Genomic DNA, 19,017 nt, shown 5'->3' on the forward strand with positions numbered 1-19,017 from the left:
GAAGAAACTGTGAGCCTTTTTCATATATGTTGACATTTTATCACTTTTAAACAAACATTTCTCTCTTTACCTATTCACCTCTCAGCCTGTGTCACTTTTCCATGAGTGATATTTGACATTAGATGTGCATTCCACATGCATTTAAGTTTTTTCAGACAAAGATTTGCACATATCCCTTTTTGTGATACTGTTTTTAATGATAGGCGACCTGTGTTTGGGTGGTGCAGTTTAGAGGAATCCTGCTTAGATTTTTTTTTTTTTGTGTGTGTACTTTCCAGCTGTACCAGGCCACAGCTCCACAGACCTGTTTTATTAGTTTTCTCTTCATCCATCACATCTGCTATACCCCTTCAGCTGGACACGCAGACACTCAAGCACATCCTCGGAGTCACCCGTCGGTTATACAGTCTACTGGGTGAACTCAAGGCTAGCCATCGCACCAGGCTCCAGCTCCCTCACATGACCTCACCCTTTTTGCCACTCTCTCCATCAGCCCTCACCAAGCCGCACAATGGACAAAGAGGCCTTCGAGAGTGTGTGTTTGTGAGTGCGTATGTGAGAGTATGTGAATATTACCAAGTGGCATGTCATGTCCATTTGATCACACTTACCTCTTAAGTATATTGTGTTTTTCTGAGTGTTTGAAGCGTGTTAAATCTTAAAAAGCAGACTTAGCGAGATGGCACCTGTAACTCGAGGAAGTTCAGTTTCCTTTTTTTTTTTGATGTATACATATACCTGTCAGCTCCTCCCCTCTCTACCTTGCTTCCTCTCTTTCCCTGCCCTCCCGGACTGTTGCTGTATGGTCTTTAATCCTCAGTCTGCGTAGCAACACTCACACACTCTTAGACACACCAACACACTGGCACAAACCCACACTACTGCCAACATGAAGGCATATTGACATGGCACAAAATGAGCGATCATCAACCCTTGTCAACCTCGTCCAACTTTGCTGTCATTGGCTCATACGATCTGACTTCATAGTTGTGATTGGACAGTGTGTCCACACCCCTGTGTACATACACACACACACACACACACACACACACACACACACACACACACACACACACACACACACAAGCACTTTCAAACACACTGTTTGCTCTACTTCCTACGTTGAGCTGTCTGGCTGGCATCATCTCCAGCTACAGTGCCAAAGGGTCAAAGGTGACCACCGCTTGGCAGGACTGGCTCCATGTCCTTCCGCTCTTCTGTGTGTGTGTGTGTGTGTGTATGTGTGTGCTGTCAACGTGACAGCGTGACCTCTTTGATCAAGTTTCCTCTCCTGGAGTGTTCCTCCATGTGTACTCTATATACATTATAATATACACAGCCTTCATATCCTTCACTGATTTCACTCTTCTACTCTAATTGCCAACAGCCTCTCCTCGTCTCTGCTGCTAGCATCCCTGCTCCTCCTTTTCTTTAAATTCCCCCCCACCACCACCACCACACTTTCTGCCTCCCACCCTCCCTCTGTCCTCTTGGCACGGATTGACAGGATTGAGTCACTTGGATTGTTCGCACTTCCTAGTGAGACACATATTGTGTGGATGTCCAGGCCCATGAGTGCCACTCTATATGTGTACAACCCTGCCGGGAGCAATATTATCTACTGTATATGAGTTCCTTTGTGAATATGTATGCTGTTTAGAAATGACACAGTCGAATGAAATACAGGAGTACTTTGTTCTTTATTATGGTGAAAAGTGTTTTTTCCACTGGAAAATCATTTTGATTATGACTTTTATGCATTCCCAGCAGAACCATCATTATTTTCAAATGCATCTAAACGGATAAACTCTCCTTACTTTCATCATTGCATTTTCTCATGAGCAAAGAACTTAAGAGATCCTCTGTAATTGGGTCTCTTGCTTTCCAACGGAGCGCATTCACCCAGCTGACTTTTTGACGTATTGTTATGTTCATAAAGTGGCACATTTGCTCAGAATTTTCATTGAAGTGTTCCTCGGGAGAAAAAGACTTGGCTGCAGGAAGAATGTTTGTTATCGCTGTTATCTCAGTGGTGCTTTTGGAGAAGTTGGCAACCTTGCTCAGTATCACTTTGTGTGTATACGTGTGTGTGTGTGTGTGTGTCTGTCTGCATTGAGGATGTTTTCTCACTCTTATCGACGTGTCCTTGGCTGTGCAAGTGCTCTAGCATTCTATTAGTGTAATTCACTTTCTTCTAAAGAAATGCAAAGACCTTGGAAGATAAAAGTGAGGAAAAGAGTACCAGTATAAGAGCCATGTAGAAAATAACACTCAACACATACCCTTTTAAATTGAGAAGGATGTTGATAGGTAGCAGGTGGTCTAGGTTGTTTAAATTTCAATGTCTTATAACCAGACAGATGAGGAGGAAAATGTGAAGTATTAAGTATAACAGGAAAAGTAAGGAAGACGTTTCCAATGCGAGAACATGGGAGAGGCTTACCTTAAAGCACCCCTCTGCTGGCCAGACAGGAAGTGTGTGTAACAGCCCCAACACAAAGACCCACAGTGTGTATCTGGGCCAGCAGGAAGAGAAACGAGGGAGGAGAAATCCAAGTCTCAACACAGGCCTTCCCTGACACCCCTGCTCTATATCCAACTCTTTACTTTTCCCTGCAACTTTTCCCACTTTTCTTGCTTTGAATCTGCGCTCAGTGATCTCTTACACTCGTTTACTTCACTCGAATTCTCAACATTAACATTCTCTTGTCTGTTATATCGTTACTGCTAGACTTTTGACGGCTGTGTGGTATGTTATGGGAAAAACATGATGTGCGGTGTCTAACTACTGTGCAGCTTGACCGTGGCTTATTTCCATACTAAGCAGTCCCCCATACATTTTTTCCAGACTCCCTTGTAATTTATTTTCTTTCTGCAAAGTTTTATTGCTACTCACTTCTGCCGCAAATATGCCTTCTGTCACAGAGCTATGTGTTGGGTTGTTTTCTGACCATGTTCTATTCTATTGTAAATTTACATTCCTGACTCACATTTCTTTCTATCCTTGTACTTTTTGATATGCATGTCCCTCTCTGGAAGCCTTTTTGTCTTCACAGCGAGCCCTTACCTCCTGGTGTAAGATATCGTAAGGCATTTTGATTTGAAGCACTTTATTTTTATACTGTGCACGTTGTGTGTTTAATCTAGCAATCTGAGGGCAAATGAAGAAGGAATAAGCTACTCAAATCTCAATGATAATCACAGCCCCATATTCCACTTTTATTTTATTCCCTTTTCATCTCTTTGTCTCCCTTTCTCTCTGTTTGTGGCCTGCTTCTTTCCACAATCTTGAGAGTGAAGTCTGAGCTAGCAGAGACGCCTGGCCCAAGGCCTTGTTGCATTATTTGCATTTCACCATGCTCTTCATGTGCCAGGAAAAAGCCACCTGGTGGCGATAACCCCTTACTGCAGCCGCCCCTTCAGTGTGTTCGTCTCTGGTGTATGAATCTAGTGGGAGCCTTGTAGGTAGTGGTGAGAGTAATTGTACCTCCACTGCCCCCTCCCCTTCTTCCTCCCTTCTTCTCTCCTTCCCTTTCCGGCCTTTGTGCAGCTGCAGTTATTTGGGCCAAAGCAGGCAGCGCTATGCAGAGACACTCAGTGGCCCTTAGCATGCTTGTCCCCCGCCTTGGTTGACGCCTTTAAACTGAGTAGAGATGGAGGTTGACAGGGTAATAATGCTGGTGTCAACACCACTTACAGGACAGTTATATCAGTATCAGCTCAGCAGGAGGACGTTCACACTCTGTTAGGCTGGGTCGTGAACCGTGCTGGGGGCCCCCAGCTTTAGCCACACACACTTCACACACACAAATGCAGTATAATCGGCCCTCTGCTAATGAAGCAGCTTAAACATACATGAAAGAAAATCGCTCATAACTGTTTACGTTGAATGTAAATGTATGCGTGCTCAGGCTGAACACATAAATTCATCAGAGGTTGACAATTTCCAACATGTTTTTTTAATATATTCACTTTCCTATCATTACATATCAGATTTTAGTTTTCAGCAAACTATTTGCATTTCAAATTTAACCATCTAATTCAAGTACACGTCATATCAGAGTCTCGTCTGCTCTCCCTGAGGATGGATTTGTGTGTGTGTGTGTGCGTGTGTGTGTGTGTGTGTGTGTGTGTGTGTCTTCTTGCGTCGATTCAAGTGGGACTCTTGCTCCTTGAGTCCTAGCGGTCCTTCAAGACTCTGAGCTGCTGTCCAACAGCAAGTCAGCATGACTCCAGAGCACAGCATCCCATTAAGACTAGACTATCCATATTAATTATGAATCTGAGTTCTGTTGGGGTCCTCTGTGATCATAATGCATAGCAACGGCCACAGTAACCACAGGAAAGGCTAACAAAGTTGACTGTCTTTGAAACAGAATTACAACACATAGAAATAACATTGAGTCAGTTTCTGTTCTAGATTGGGTTTATGATGGATTACTGGGTTTGCCTAATTTTCTATCTTTGGATACGCTTAAGCTTTGGGGCTTTTTCCAAACATTTGTTACATAAATAACTGTACCTGCTACCAAACAGTTCTTGTATTATAACACACATGTTTCAGATCAATGGTTTCAAGTTTGCTTCTCAACAGTCGGAAAAAACTTGAAATACTGGCAATGTCAACACAATTTATTGTCTCACATTCTCTCAATGAATGATCAGCAACATAAAAAAAAAAAATGTCAAAGATTGATCAACTAGCTCTTTGGGAATAAAGAGGAATAAAGTCAGGGTTTTAAACTTAAATTCCAAACTTAACTTCATGTTTCAAGACCAAAGGCACAAAGTTTTACACCAACTAATGAAACCAAGTTTTATTCAGACACGCACATGACAGCAGCTTCACGCATCCTTTACCTAAGTTCATAGTGCTCAGGGGAAGTCATTTCACAGCCCTCTGAATAAGAATTTGGCTTAGGTTCCCTTTAAATGCCACAAGTGAATTAGTCCACCCTTGAAATTAAGGATATATCAATTTGCCTGAAGCCTTTGAATAAAAAACTGATGTTTTTGGTATTTCCTATGTTTACTACATAAAGGGATAAAGCTCTTTGCTTGTTATACGTTGGAATGAGAGATAAATCCCTTTCCCAGATTTGTGCCAATATGCAGGTTAATTTAATATAAACAAGCCCTTATATGTAAATACAACCTCTGAACCCAAAACTTAACAGTTAGCCAAGATATATATTGGAGCAGCTTGAGAATCTTCTGCTGAATTGACTGTCATATCTTAGTTTTAGAACATGCCTCAAGAAACTGTTAGGGACCCATTTTGGGGGCTACATGTAACTGGGGTCCCAACCCTGTGATGGAGAAACATTCAGAGGACTGTGAAGCTGTGTTACTCAGGTCCACAGTAATCTGCACTGATGGAGCCAAGAGGTGATGCTGGGGTGAGGATAAGAGGATGAATGGGGAGAAGGGGGGGAAACAACGGGAAGATGTGAATAAAGAATTAAGGGGGGGTATGCATGGGCATCCCGCCAGCCACATAACCCCCCCCCCCCCAACCCCATCCACATACACACACTTCCACTCTGTCTGCACCCACACCCTCAGTCACCCACTCCATCGATACCCTGCGAGTTTATGCATAGTCTCTAGACCCATAACCCCCTCCCTTTCCCTTTCCCACTCTCAAATGCTCCCTCCACTATCCTCCGTGCCCCCAGCCTTGTAATCCCCCTCTCTCTCCTATCTCTGCGCCTTTCTCCCTCCTCCCCCTTGTCCTCCTCCTCCTCCTCTCCTCCATCCCTCCCTTTCTTTCCATCCCTCCCCTGGTCTCTCAGCATCCCTCTCTCCTGGGTCTTCTTGCCGTGGTGTGGTGCTGTTGGCAGAGCGTGGGCGCAGGCGGCACACAGACGGGAGCACAGATGGGCAGCAAGCTGCGCAGGGCGGCAAGGCACACCTGCTCCACACAAACACACACATACACACAAACACACACATACAGGGCCCTACTCTGCCACCTTGCCACACGGCCTGCCTGCCTGGCACAGTTATACAGGGACACAAATACAAATACACACAGGCACACATGCATACATACATACATATATGCATACATACTTACATACATTTATTTGTACATTCATACATACATACAAACGTGTTTACTGAATTAAACAGTGCATATAGGCTATGAAAACATTGTTTTATACTCTGCAAATACCCCATTTCACAATGCTTTTTTGTCTTAATTTTGCAAGGCTTTAAGATTTCAAGTTTCTTGCCTTAGTATTTTTTTGTCCGACAGATTAAAATTTGAAAGGTCACGTTCACACTAGTAGTTAACCACATGGGGATCTGCTTAACACTTTTAGGACAAAAGCATTACTGCAGACATAAAAACATACAGAAAACAGTAGACTTCAAATCCTCACGACACAGACCGAAATATTTAAAAATATAAATAAAAAAATAAAAAAGGAAAAAATAATAAAAATAAGGTCCAATAAAAGAGCTGAGTGAACATCTGTGTGGGATAGCCAGGGGGATTAGGAGGGTTTGGAACATTTTAAGCGCATTAAGGATTAAAAAAAGGTCAGAATGTTTAGCAACATACCGATAAACCTCTTAAGCGAAACCCAATTGGGAGGCTGTACGGCGTTATCCTGTGTTTTGGGGAGGAGAAGAGAAGGGGGGGGGGGAGTGGAGTTGACATTTGTTCCAACAAGGAGGGGAATCTCTCTGAACCAACAGTCTGCGCACATACAAGTTACACACATACAAGGATACAAGGAAACACACTGGTTTGATGTGGCGACAGGGTGTGTTAGCTCTCTTGATGGTTTGAATGCCTATGTCAGGAGTGTGCATGTGTACTGACTTATAAATGACCAGCGCTGTTTAGACATCTGTCAAAAAGTGGTGCACCACTGTTTCAGGCCACTTGTTGCTTGGCTTTTGCATCCGTTTTATCCCAAGTTTATAATCATGAGGTCGAACATTTCCACACTATGAGTATAGTCTATTGCTGGAGAGTGCAGAGAGCCTTTAGAAGGTGTTTTAATCTGGCCTCTTTTTTCTGTCAGCTTCAGTTCCCTGATATCCTGCTCTCGACATGAGGAGTGACAGACTGGCAACTCTGTCTGACCCCTAACACCAGTTGGTCAGTGGCACAGGTCACTTAGCCAAAGCCTAATCCACGAAGGATGTCGGGTCAGTTTGTTGCTATGGGCCACGAGAGCTTGATATTACTTACACTGAAGATCAACCATGTGGCAGGTAAACACGAGGAGAAGAGTTGAAGAAGTGATGTTTAGAAGATCAAATGAGGTCATATCATTAAAAAAAAATGATGATGAGGAGAGTGCAGGACAGTTTGAGTTGATGCGGAGGAAAGCCGCAGAAACACAAGGTGAATGTTGGAGAGAGTTTAGCTTCACAGTAATTAATTCAAAGGCTAAATAATTTGAAATCATGAAAATTCTTGTGAGATTCTGAATCATCAACCAGTACTAAATGGGTTATCCTAGTCAGGCTGTCAGAATTTACATTAATGGGGATGGGCTGGTCCATATTTTAGGCTACTTTTAGAGATCGTTGCGGGTAACTGGTGGAGCAGGATCTTGGTGTACCCATACAGGACTTGATCATGTGCTTAAAAGTTCATTTGTTTGCTAAGATTATCGTCTTTGATACTCAAAACAAAGAGGAAAGGGGGTATGCCCAGCTCCAACTTGAGGACACCCCCACAAATCTTATTCTCACCCCTATAGCTAAGTGAAACTGGACCTGACTCTCTTTAACAAACACTATTTTGGCTTTTCAATACAAAGGCAGATAATAGTTCAAACATTCGCTGCATGCTCACGCTGACCTCAGAAGTCCCTTCGTCAACTGCAGGATGTTTTAGGCTATTTTCACACTGATGAAATTAAACAAAAGTATAAGGTAGAAAAGTGAGTGCACCACAAATGTTTGGCGAATGAGTTGTGTTTAATTTTTCTGACCGGCCAGAATAATATTTTCAAGCCAAGTTGAAGAAGACATCCAATTTTTCTACCTTTGACCTCATCTACATAATTCCCCCAAACTGTAACATCAGGATTGACTCAATAACTAGGCATTGTGGAGACTGTCTTATCAATCAAGTGTGTAGTGCAAATGGGATTTGAAGTTCCCTAAACAAGGTAAGACAGGTGTAAGTGACATCTGAGCAAATTCAAGCCTTAAGAAGAAAAGCTTTTAGGTAAAAACACTAAGAATAAGAGCAACTACCCAACATAGTTGATCAACATAAAATGAGCACCGTCTGGCCTGTGCCTGTTATCAGATCAAACTGTTTACATTCTGTTTATTATCAGTGTGTAATAGTTTTTCAATTCACTGGTTTTAGAGGGCTGCAGGGTTGCCTGAAGGTTTGAGGTTAGAGATGGGGTTGCCGGCGGAGGAGGTAGTGGGGCAGCCACAGGGGCTGGAGGCGCTACGATTGGGGTAGCTGAGGGGAGGGCTTTGGGGGGCTGTGGTGGGAAGATAAGGGGCTGGATGTGTGGTTAGGAGGCATGGAGGGGGGTTGCAGAGGGGGTTACTGCTGTTGTAGCTGCAGCTGGCAGAGCTGTGATAACCAGCAACCAGAGCTCCTCTGTCTAACCTCCCCTGTCCCCCATATCCTCCTCACTTCTCATCACAGCTATGTGATGCACTGTTGAACTCATCAAAGCACTGATTTGTTTCTGAGTTCAGATAGCTGTAGCAGAAAGATCAAGTATCTTCTTGAGTATACATGAGTGAAGTAAACTTGTTCTCTGTAGACAGCAGAGGGCTTTTTCACAGAAGTCTACACTCACACCGTGTCCGTACACCACGCGAGCAAGCTTCAGCAACAAAACCAGCTTGATTCAATTGTTTCCTATTTGAGTGCCCTGACAGCCCGCAAGCGATACAATGTGTAGCAGCGCAACTCGATGCTCCGTCTTTACCCCAACGCCCTGTTTCTATTTTCATTTCTGCAACCCGCAAAGACATGGACGAGGAACAGGGAAGGAGAGGGGGCTCTGCAAGGATCTGTCAGTGTCTCTATATCTATATAAGACGTAACATTTAGTAGAATGAGTGTTGACATTAAGAATCCGCTCCAGCGTGACGCGACCCGATATCTAACCTCCACGTGCTGTTCGGACACAATGAGAGACATGAAATGATTCAAAATAGAAGTCAGGGTGTCCGCTATAAAACAGCATCATGTAGCCGTTTGTATTACAAAAACTGAGAGCTGATAAGGTGATGTCGAGGATAACTACTGTACCAGTGTCCCTGCTCTGAAAATATCTTCCTCACCGACTCGTATCTACCATAATCCTCAGTTTTCATTCTAGGTTTTTGCACAGGACGCAAACAGAATATCATGTCAGGGTCATGAAAGGTCAACGATAACAACATTCAGGGCAATGTTTCCAAGGGCAGGTTTTTGATCTTCTTTAAAAATGGAATGGAAAAACTGTTGTTCTCTCTTTCTTATTACGGTATTAAATACAAAGTAGGGGATCATATGGTGTTGTGATTAAAGTTCACAAAGCAGAGACAGCGGTGTCAGTAACACGGCTCCATGTAGTCAGCGGAAGGCTTGAATGTTCATGGGAGTGAAGTATACCTCGTGGCTTATGCATTTGATATCTCTCGAGCACACTGTATATACAGTTAGGTGGCTGTGTATCAACCAGTGTGTGCATGGTGTGAGAAACAGAGTGTTTACAATATTGTAGAGCCGTGTGGTGAAATACTACACGACGCTGAAAAGTCCAGTGAAGTCAGGTTGTTTTTCAACAGCTTTCATTGGCCATCATATATGTTTACTCTGAGTGTGTACCTCAGTGTTTGTCCACGTATGAGTTGTGTGTGTTTGCAAGCGTCTGGGTGCGTGCGTGGCGGGGGCGCAGTCTCGTATGTTTGGAGTGAGTGCCGTCAGTTAGCTGGAATGCGGCGCTACCGCCAAAGCTAAGATGGCTGCCAAGCTCTAAGATGGCTGCCAGAATTACACCCAGCCAGTGAGAGACAGAAAGGAGCGAGAGATTGTGCACGAGAAGAGACGGGGGGGGGGGGGAAAGGAGCTCTCTTTGGTTTCTGTGCTCTTTCTGTCTTTCATTCTGCTGCTCCGTTCTGTCTCGCCTCTCTCTGTGGATAAGCAGTGCTTCGTAGGCAGCTAGACAGGTCTGTTATTGTTTCTGCTCAGTAATCTGTGGCTTAGTGTGGCTGCAAGGCAAGTGCTGCTGGCAGGAGTTTGTGTGCTCTGTTATCACCTACAGCCTGCAGATAAACACCTCCTCTGGCTAGTTAGTTAGCGAGATAGCTACTGTCTAGCAAGGCCTGATCGGATGGCCGATAGCATTAGCCACACGCACCACACCAGTCCTGGGAATTGAGCCTAGCCTTCTTCCCTAACTCGGACACGTGGTCACAGAGACCAAGTGAAAACTCACAGATGCTCAGTCTGTGTTATATATCCATGGACATATTTGCATACACACACTTGGCATCTTTTTTTTTTCACAGCCCAGACAAGTATGCACCGCCTTAAGGCTAACTTTTCCAAGCACTCATGTTACAAAAACCTCATCTTGCACTCCTCTTTCACCCTTCTGCTCCTTCAGGTCTAATTGTTGCCCGTTGTTGCCAAGACTTGGCATGTTTGTGTATGCACATGTGAGTGAAGCCCCCATGCTTTACTAGACCAATCATATCAGGTGTGTTCGTGCAGGTGTGTGTGTGTGTGTGTGTGTTGTGTCTGTTAATTGTGTTTCAATGCTGTCATCTGATTCCCAAGAGGAAGAGTTTTGTCTCAGGTTTACCAACCGCTGCCTCAAACCCCTCGGGTCGGTCAGTGAGATGTGCATGGTCAGCCTTTTTTTTTATAGGATCTGTATATGTTTGTTGATGTATTCGTGTGTGTGTGTGTGTGTGTGTGTGTGTGTGTGTGTGTGTGTGTGTGTGTGTGTGTGTGTGTGTGTGTGTGTGTGTGTGTGTGTGTGTCTGTGCCAGGATTAAAGTATGATACAAAAATTAAAGAAAGAAACAGATTGAGAGAGTGTGAGCATGATAGTGTGGGTGTCGTTCGTTCGTGTGTGTGTGTGTGTGTGTGTGTGTGTGTGTGTGTGTGTGTGTGTGTGTGTGTGTGTGTGTGTGTGTGTGTGTGTGTGTGTGTGTGTGTGTGTGTGTGTGTGTGTGTGTGTGTGTGTGTGTGTGTGTGTGTGTGTGTGTGTGTGTGCGCGTAAGGTGCTCTGTTTACGCAGACTAAATCCCTACCAGCAAGAAGGTATTAAATAGGATTAGGGCGAGGGATATGATTGCGTGGTTAGATACTAAATGGCATAGCAGAACCCTGTAAATCATTGCACCTTAAGTCAGGAGGGACAGCGGGAGATGAGAGAGAACACTCTTAGATACAAGCTTATCACAGAGAAATGTGTGAAATAACACACATTCATGCCCATATACTTACAAGATGTATACCATATCCCAGCACATACTGCAGGTCCCTTTTATTCCCTCTCACACCTCTAATATCACGCACAGTCTTGGCAGCATGGACACACAGCTATGATTCATCAAGGCATTGTACACTTCCCAGTATGTTTTTGATTTCTTTTTTTTAGCAAACAAACCAGATCCTAAGCATTTGTCTTTTCCTGTCTGTTTCTGTGCAGAATCTGGACAATCAGATAGTTCGAGCCAACAGGGGGACACAGACATCAAACCACCGCCCAATGGTAGGTTACCCCCACACACACACACACACACACACACTCTCTCTCGCCATATCACACATGTCCATGTCCAAACACTGTCAAATTAGCATACCAGAATTGATTCCATCATGCTTATCAGTCTTAACATTTTCCAATTATGGATCCAATTAGCAAACACACTCACACAGATGTTGATCCACAAACATAGTTGCAGATGGTCGCTCTCTCACAGGGATGGATTTTTAATTATTTATTTTTTTCCCTGACAAAATTCCATGAATTTCTGATGCAGTTTTTTTTTTTTTAAACATTTTCTTTTCCATACATTTCCATATTGAGGTCTGACCACATTCTTTTCTGTACAGGGCACCTGAGTTTCCAGGACTGCTTTGTCACCTCAGGGGTGTGGAACGTGGCAGAGCTGGTCAGAGTGTCACAGAGTAAGTAGGAGAAACGCCACGGAGGAAGGAATAAATGCACCCAACTATGACTTCTTGTCCTGACAGGGACTAACAACTGCTACAATATAGGAACATTTAAGTAACAATTTCATTCACAGTGTCGTCCAGTGTATACATTTTGAGTAAATATACTTTAACTTTGACTCTTAGTAAATCTCTGGTTTCATATTTGTGTCATTGAAATAGCTTCTGCATATTTCAGAAAAACACATATAATTTACAGTTGTGCATATTTCTCTTCATCATGCCTTTTTTCCTCCCTCTCTAACTTATATTTCTCTGTCAGCTCCCGTTGCCACGGCATCAGGTCCCAACTTCTCACTGGCTGACCTGGACAGCAGTCCCAGCTACTATAACATCAACCAGGTGGCTCTGGGACGACGCTCCCTGACCTCCCCTCCCTCCACCAGGTACACAGTTTAAATGATGATTCAACAGAGGGCGCAGTAGTGTAAAGGTGTAGAGAAATAATGTACAATGCCCTGGAAACACCTGTGACCACAAAGTCCAGCTGTCTGCCATTAGCAGAGTCTCTAGTGGGTGAAGTCACCATGTGGCAGTAGAAGTGCTAGGTATGTGAGTCGACGGGAAGCTTGGGGAAATATTAAACCACAGCAATATCTACCAACCAGTTCTCTGTTTTTATCAGTAGAGTGTCTTTACTGGCATGTAAACGATGCCATCTTGTTGAGGTTTCTTTATTGAAAGCATTAAGTACGACAGTCCATTAGCAGTCTTGGAATCTGTCCTGAACCTCCTCATGTATGTGTGTGTCTCTCTGTTATGTGCTCTCCTCTTTTTGAATGTGTGATGGCTCTTTTTTTTTTTTTTTTTTTTTGCCTTTTTCCTCTTTGGCGTCTCTAAACTTTCTCTCACTTCTTACCTCTGTCATCTGCTGTCACTTTAGGTCTGAGGTGGAGTTGTACGCAAACCTTCCACGGAGGTAGTTATAACAACTTTCAAAGACTAATGAGACACATGCACTGAAAAAAAAACACACATATATGTACACATAATGTTATACACACACACATAAAGAGAGAGTCTTACTGTGTGGCTGTCTAAGCTTCCTAACTTTTCTTTCCATGTCTTCCTGTTTCATTCCTAGCTTTGATATCTCTTGTACTCTTGTCTGTTCCGCTCCAAGACTTTATCTCCATTAATGTGAATAACTTTCTTTTTGAACACTGTGAATGCTAGAGTGTTAATGATCTGGAGTGCTTTTTCATGTGATGATTTGGATGTTATCAGTTGTGTGTAGCTGTGAAAGGTATTTTATCTTTGTTCCATACGTTCATTGTTTTTTGTTTTTTTTTAATCACGCCTTGTCTCTCTTAATGTTTCCCCCCCACATCACATCTATTCTCCAAACATCCCGCCCCTCGACCTCAGCTCCAATAAGAGGAAGTCATTAGACGACAGTGAGCTGGAGAGCCCAACGGATGATGTTTTCTACCCTGGACGCTCGCCTGCCGCCAGCTCATCCCAGTCCAGTGCGTGGCCCAACGACATGGATGCAGGTACCCCACCTCCCCACCCCATACCTGGCACCCACTAAGCCAGCATTTCCTCACTCCTGCCTGACCTCCACCTCACCCCCACCCCCACCAGAGTCCAAACTCCTCCTACCTCCTTTTGACTTTGTCTCTTCTCCACACGCCCTACCTCAATCGTCTGCCCTCACTTTGATGATGTAGACATCCCTGAGCACCCCTTAACAAACCTCCCACTCATCCAACACCAGCTTATTTAAATCGCTGTACTTCAGTCTGATTGATCGAGATCTGCAAGTCACAATGTCAAGCAGTAAAGCAAAAGCACTTCAGTTTAAATATGTAAAACTCTGACACATACTTACTTTTCTAAGATATTTTTTATGACAGGGGTATCCAGATTTCTGCCAAAACAGAGGAAACGTGTAAAGAACAAATACGTTTGCAAAAGTACCAACAAGCATCCCCTTCTCCAAGTGCTGAGATTATTTTACACTGATTGGAAAATGTATTGGTCACTTAATGGCTTTAAAAGCACAAACATGTTTTGAATGACTGTCTGTGCTATTTGACCAGTCTTTTTCTTTTTTTTTACACCATCACTTCAACCGTTGCAAATCGAATACATCATGGCTAAATTAGCTCTAAGTGCTATCTATCAAATTTCTTCAGACGTGAGGAATAGAAATGCCAAGATGCAACCGGGATGAAATAACAGCTTTTGGCAGCCTGTAGTAAGGCTTTATGTTGGTGTTTCCATTGTTTTGGCTGTAACCACCACCTCTTAGAATTAGCTCTGAACATAACTCTCTTTATTCTACCCGCACAAGGATTTTACCTCATCCCTCAAACGTGCGAAAAACTTCAAGAAAGAAAAACATCCCTCTTGTTCACCTCCCCTTTATTCCTCACTCTCAAATCGTGAAGGCTTTTTTATTTACTCATCCTCCACTTAAGGTCGTCGTCACAGAAACAGTTGACCTGATGTTGTTTTAATTATCAGTCGCTCACTACCTCCATCAAACACAACTCTCCCCCTCTCCCATTTTTAATCTCTCTCTCTCTCTCGCTCTCTCTCTCTCTCTATCTGTCCTTCTTGTTTCGCTCTATCTCTCTCTCTCAGTCTCTGTCCGTCTCATTGTTAACAATACCCTTCTCCACTTTCAGTGCAGCACCATTTGGCCAGTGTGCAGGAGAGGAAGATAAAACATGAAAACGATGGCGTGCAGTTTCCTTACCATGGTTAGAACACTGATTACACTCATATATGTTTGCTATTTATCAGCCTTTATGTAGCTTAATCATTCCTCTGTGTTCCTATGTGAGTGTATACAATTTATATCATGTGTGTGTGTTTGTATATATTTGAGTTATATGGAGTTGTACTAAGGAAAAAGGTTAATAGTACCAAGAAATCACTTTTTACTGCCTTATATCTGAAGTTCAGTATGTTTAGTTGTTTTCTGGTTGATTTTGTTGCTGTTAAAAATTCGATTACTGACATTTCTTTTTCTGTCACATATGGTAGCAGGATTGTCAAAGATTATCAGGTGCAGGCTTTACTTTCTGTGTGAAACATCGGGCTACAAGTGGCTCACCTTAGATCCCTTCCTTTATCTGTCTGAAGTCATGTCAATCCTCCCAGCAACACTTTAATGACAGATGTCACCAGGCTAACAAAAACAACACCAGCAGGCATAAACTCATGCTGTGCCCATTCTGCCTCACATGCACGGTGACAAATATTAAAACAGACCCCTCCTCATGCACACACACACACACACACGCACATGCACATGCACATACATATACTGTATACACAGATGCCTCCTGACACACATGCTGACTTATACACTTACAACCCCCCACATGGGCAGACGTTCACACATTGAAACACATGCTTATCAGGCTCCCCACCCCTGCAGGTGTTCAGGTGCCTGCCTTGCCTCCATCCCTCTGTCGCTCCATCCCTCCCTCGATTCAAATCCCTCATTAAGACGCTTACCGTCTGTGGATCAGAGGTGTAAAACCCTTCCTCCTGCTCCCTAGTTCTCCAGTCAACCCTCCATCCCTGTCTCCCTTCTGTCTAATTGAAAACGTGTACAGCAGGAGGCACTCTGGGGAGGGAGAAATCATGTCAGAGGAGGAGGAGAGAGAAGCAGAAAGTAGGCAAGTGGATGGGAAAAGTGGGAGGTGAAAGAGAGAGAAAAGAGGAGAAAAGAAGACTTCAGCGTTTTCACATCTTGATAAGTAATGAGAGAGAGGGGTTATCAGGATGCAGACTAGAGGAGCCAAAAGCTCTGGTTAGGTTTTGCCCCAGTCTACTCTCACCCGAGCCTCAGCGGCTGCTCTCCTGCTCCTGCTCCACTTAGCTGTAAATGTAATTAAGAGGCTGTTCATCAGAGCCGCAGCAGAGGCTCCTGCACGCCTTAGCGCACCAGATCCTCACCTCCCATCTTTTTCCCCTGTCTCTCACTCACTTTTACTCTGTGTATGTGCACAACCCCTTTACTCTCCAAAGTGCACCTCACATAGCCTTGTACACCTCCTAATGAGTTTGGCAAAGAGAGAGGTGTAGAATGGCATACAAATCTGGACCCTTTACCCAATTAATTAATCCAAGTGAAAAATTAGGAAGCAGGCAGCTTTTATATTTATTCATTTTTTATTCATGTGTTTGTGAGCCTGCATGTAGTGCAGGTTTAGGAATAGTTTCCTAACAGGAGCAAGTACATGTCATTGTTCAAACTCAGAAGAAACCGAGGCAAGGTGGAGAGATTGAGGTAGAGGAGAGCACGGATAATGTAGACAATGTGAGATTTTGGTACGGTGTGTATCCAAATTTTCGAAAGGATCCCACCTGCCACAGGCAGAGCTCATCTGGGAATTCCTGTCCAGGTGGGGGGTATGTAAACAAGCAAGCACACACATACACACACACAAACACAAACAAACCAAGCAGCTTCTAAAAAAAAATAGAACACACACACACACACACACACACACACACACACACACACACACACACACACACACACACACACACATACACATACACAGGTGCACCTTACCGTCTGTCCACAGCACCATCTACTCCCCTGACTCACTCTATAACCAACAGAACACACACATCCACCAACACACACACAGATGTATGAAGATACATTCATACATAGAAATCACACAAAATACAGTAACATTTGGAAATACACATTATAGAAATGTGAATACACATCACACAGCCCACTCAGGCACACACACACACACACACACACACGCACAGCTGAAGCATGGACCCAGATGGTGTTTCCTTGTGTGCGTAGCCTTGGGATCCGTGAGGATGCTGGAGACATCTGCTCCACAGGGGCTGGAGGAGGGGTGGGGGAGGTTAGCGGAGGCAAACGAAACAACCGTGATTTCGTATTAGTTCCAAATGATTGTGAAAATTTCCCAAGACACCAGAGACTTGTGGTGGTGGTGGTGGTGGGGGGGGGGGGCTTTTCTTGGTGCTTTGAGTTAAATGTTAACAGCCTGTAGATGGATACAGCTGGACTTAACATACATGCTTTAAATCACTGGAGAAAGCAGAATCTTATGACTTTCCTTCCACTTGTTTCAACCATATCTCCTGTCTTTACCAACTGTGTGTGTGTGTGTGTGTGTCTGTGTGTGTGTGTGTGTGTGTGTGTGTGTGTGTGTGTGTGTGTCTAAGTTTGTGTGTCTGCATCTATGTGTGCTTCAGAGGCGCATCTGGTGGCAGGCCTGTTAGTGCACAGAGACAGAAGGGTCATCATGGGAGCGCTTGATTGGTTGCCAGTATAACGCTAATGCTTGCCAGGAAAGGAAACAGTGCAGTTGTGGCACACAAACACAAACTGGATCAGACTATTGCATAGTCTATGAAGTAATAAAATATTGTATTTCACATTCCCTCGGTGATAGAGACAGTGCTTTAACTTCTTAAACATACAGGAGTCAACCTTCATTTGATACTTTCGGGGCTCCTGACTCTGATCTCTTTACTTCAGATTAGATTTATAACCTTTTAAAAAAAAACCATTTCTGATACTGTAACTATTTAATCTATACAGTTCTGGTTTTTACACTCAAAGCTCTTCCCTTCATTGCTTTTTTCTTGTTCAAGTCCCTGCAGACTGCTCTTATTTCCAGTTTGCTCCCACCAGTGTGACGGTGTCATAGCAATCACTGCTAACTATTGGTGTCAGAAGTGGGATTGGGGTTGTCTTCATGCTTGGAATCTGTCTGACAGTACAATACGCCCCCAGACTCCCGCTACAGTGAGGGAGAAAAAAATGAAATATATGTCTGCTAAAGACATAAATGGTTCACACATATTCACTCCCACCTGCTTGAGACTTAACTCTTCACACAGGGAGGGAAGGTTTTACACGCCTCCACACTCCCATAGACTTTCACACGTCTCCAGCTGGAGAACTGAGGAGGAATCGTATTTAATGCCGTGTTTGACGTGGAGGGGCCCACAGAAATAGACTACAAAACAACAGTCTAAAAAAAAGTTTAGAAAGAGAACATTATCACATCACTCACTTGTTAGCGAGATTAGACGAAAACTTAATGGGGGACGAAACGTGTCTATTGTTTCAGCAGTTAAATGCGGTGTTGTTTTTTTGAGGTTGGTCATGTGCTTGTGCTTTCGCTTGTGTTCAGTCGCTGAGCGTGTGAGTGTGTGTGAGCGAGAGATAATAACCATATTTAACATCTTATGACATTCCAATTTCATACATGTCGTCAGAGCAACGCATTGAAAAACAAGACACTGCTGCATTTTTCACAGGTTCTGCTTTGCTCTCTCGCTCCCTTGCTCCCTCGCATATTTTCATGTCTCCCACGTTCTTCTCGCCTCTCTCTCTCTCTCTCTCTCTCCCTCTGTCTCCTCTCTCTGTCCGTCTGCTTGTCTTTCGCACTCAGCAGCTGCCGTGTCCATACTGTACAGTGTGTGCTATTTCTGAATGAAGCCTTCTTCTCGTGCAGCCAGCCTGTGAGCTTCGCTGAAGCCAGACCACAACTAGCTGACTGTGGCTGTGTGGCGGCCATGCTCATACAGAGAGAAAGACCAGAGTTGGCACCTGAAAGAGAGAGAGAAAGAGATGAGAAAGAAAAACATACAGTGGCACAGTAGAGGTTATTATAGCTTCACATGTGCTTTGGCTCAAAAAACAAAGACCAGATTCAGATTGGCCTCAGCTATTTTTCCTATTTTTCCCCTTTTTCCTTTGAAGACTTACACTTAGGCTTTGAAATATTACTCAGCCCACGCTATATGAATATGAAGCTGGGAGTTGGGAAACCTCAGTACTTCTCTGAGTGACTTATTTCAGCATAAAGTCC

At 43.7% G+C, this 19,017-nt stretch overlaps 1 protein-coding gene across 6 annotated transcripts in view; it reads left to right on the top strand.

Moving 5' to 3' along the window:
* The window catches only part of LOC109994379 (nuclear factor 1 X-type), a gene marked incomplete in the record, with an annotated part of 107,552 nt that overhangs the window by 72,691 nt on the left and 15,844 nt on the right, over nt 1–19,017 (top strand). For 5 of the 6 annotated variants that reach the window (XM_065958330.1, XM_065958339.1, XM_065958344.1 and 2 more), the window contains 6 exon segments: nt 11,652–11,714; nt 12,059–12,133; nt 12,441–12,564; nt 13,062–13,097; nt 13,547–13,674; nt 14,815–14,889. In XM_065958330.1, the coding sequence (XP_065814402.1) occupies nt 11,652–11,714; nt 12,059–12,133; nt 12,441–12,564; nt 13,062–13,097; nt 13,547–13,674; nt 14,815–14,889 (501 nt within the window). 6 annotated transcript variants of the gene reach the window in all.

Source organism: Labrus bergylta, chromosome 1 (assembly GCF_963930695.1).
Source record: "Labrus bergylta chromosome 1, fLabBer1.1, whole genome shotgun sequence".
Lineage (NCBI taxonomy): Eukaryota > Metazoa > Chordata > Actinopteri > Labriformes > Labridae > Labrus > Labrus bergylta.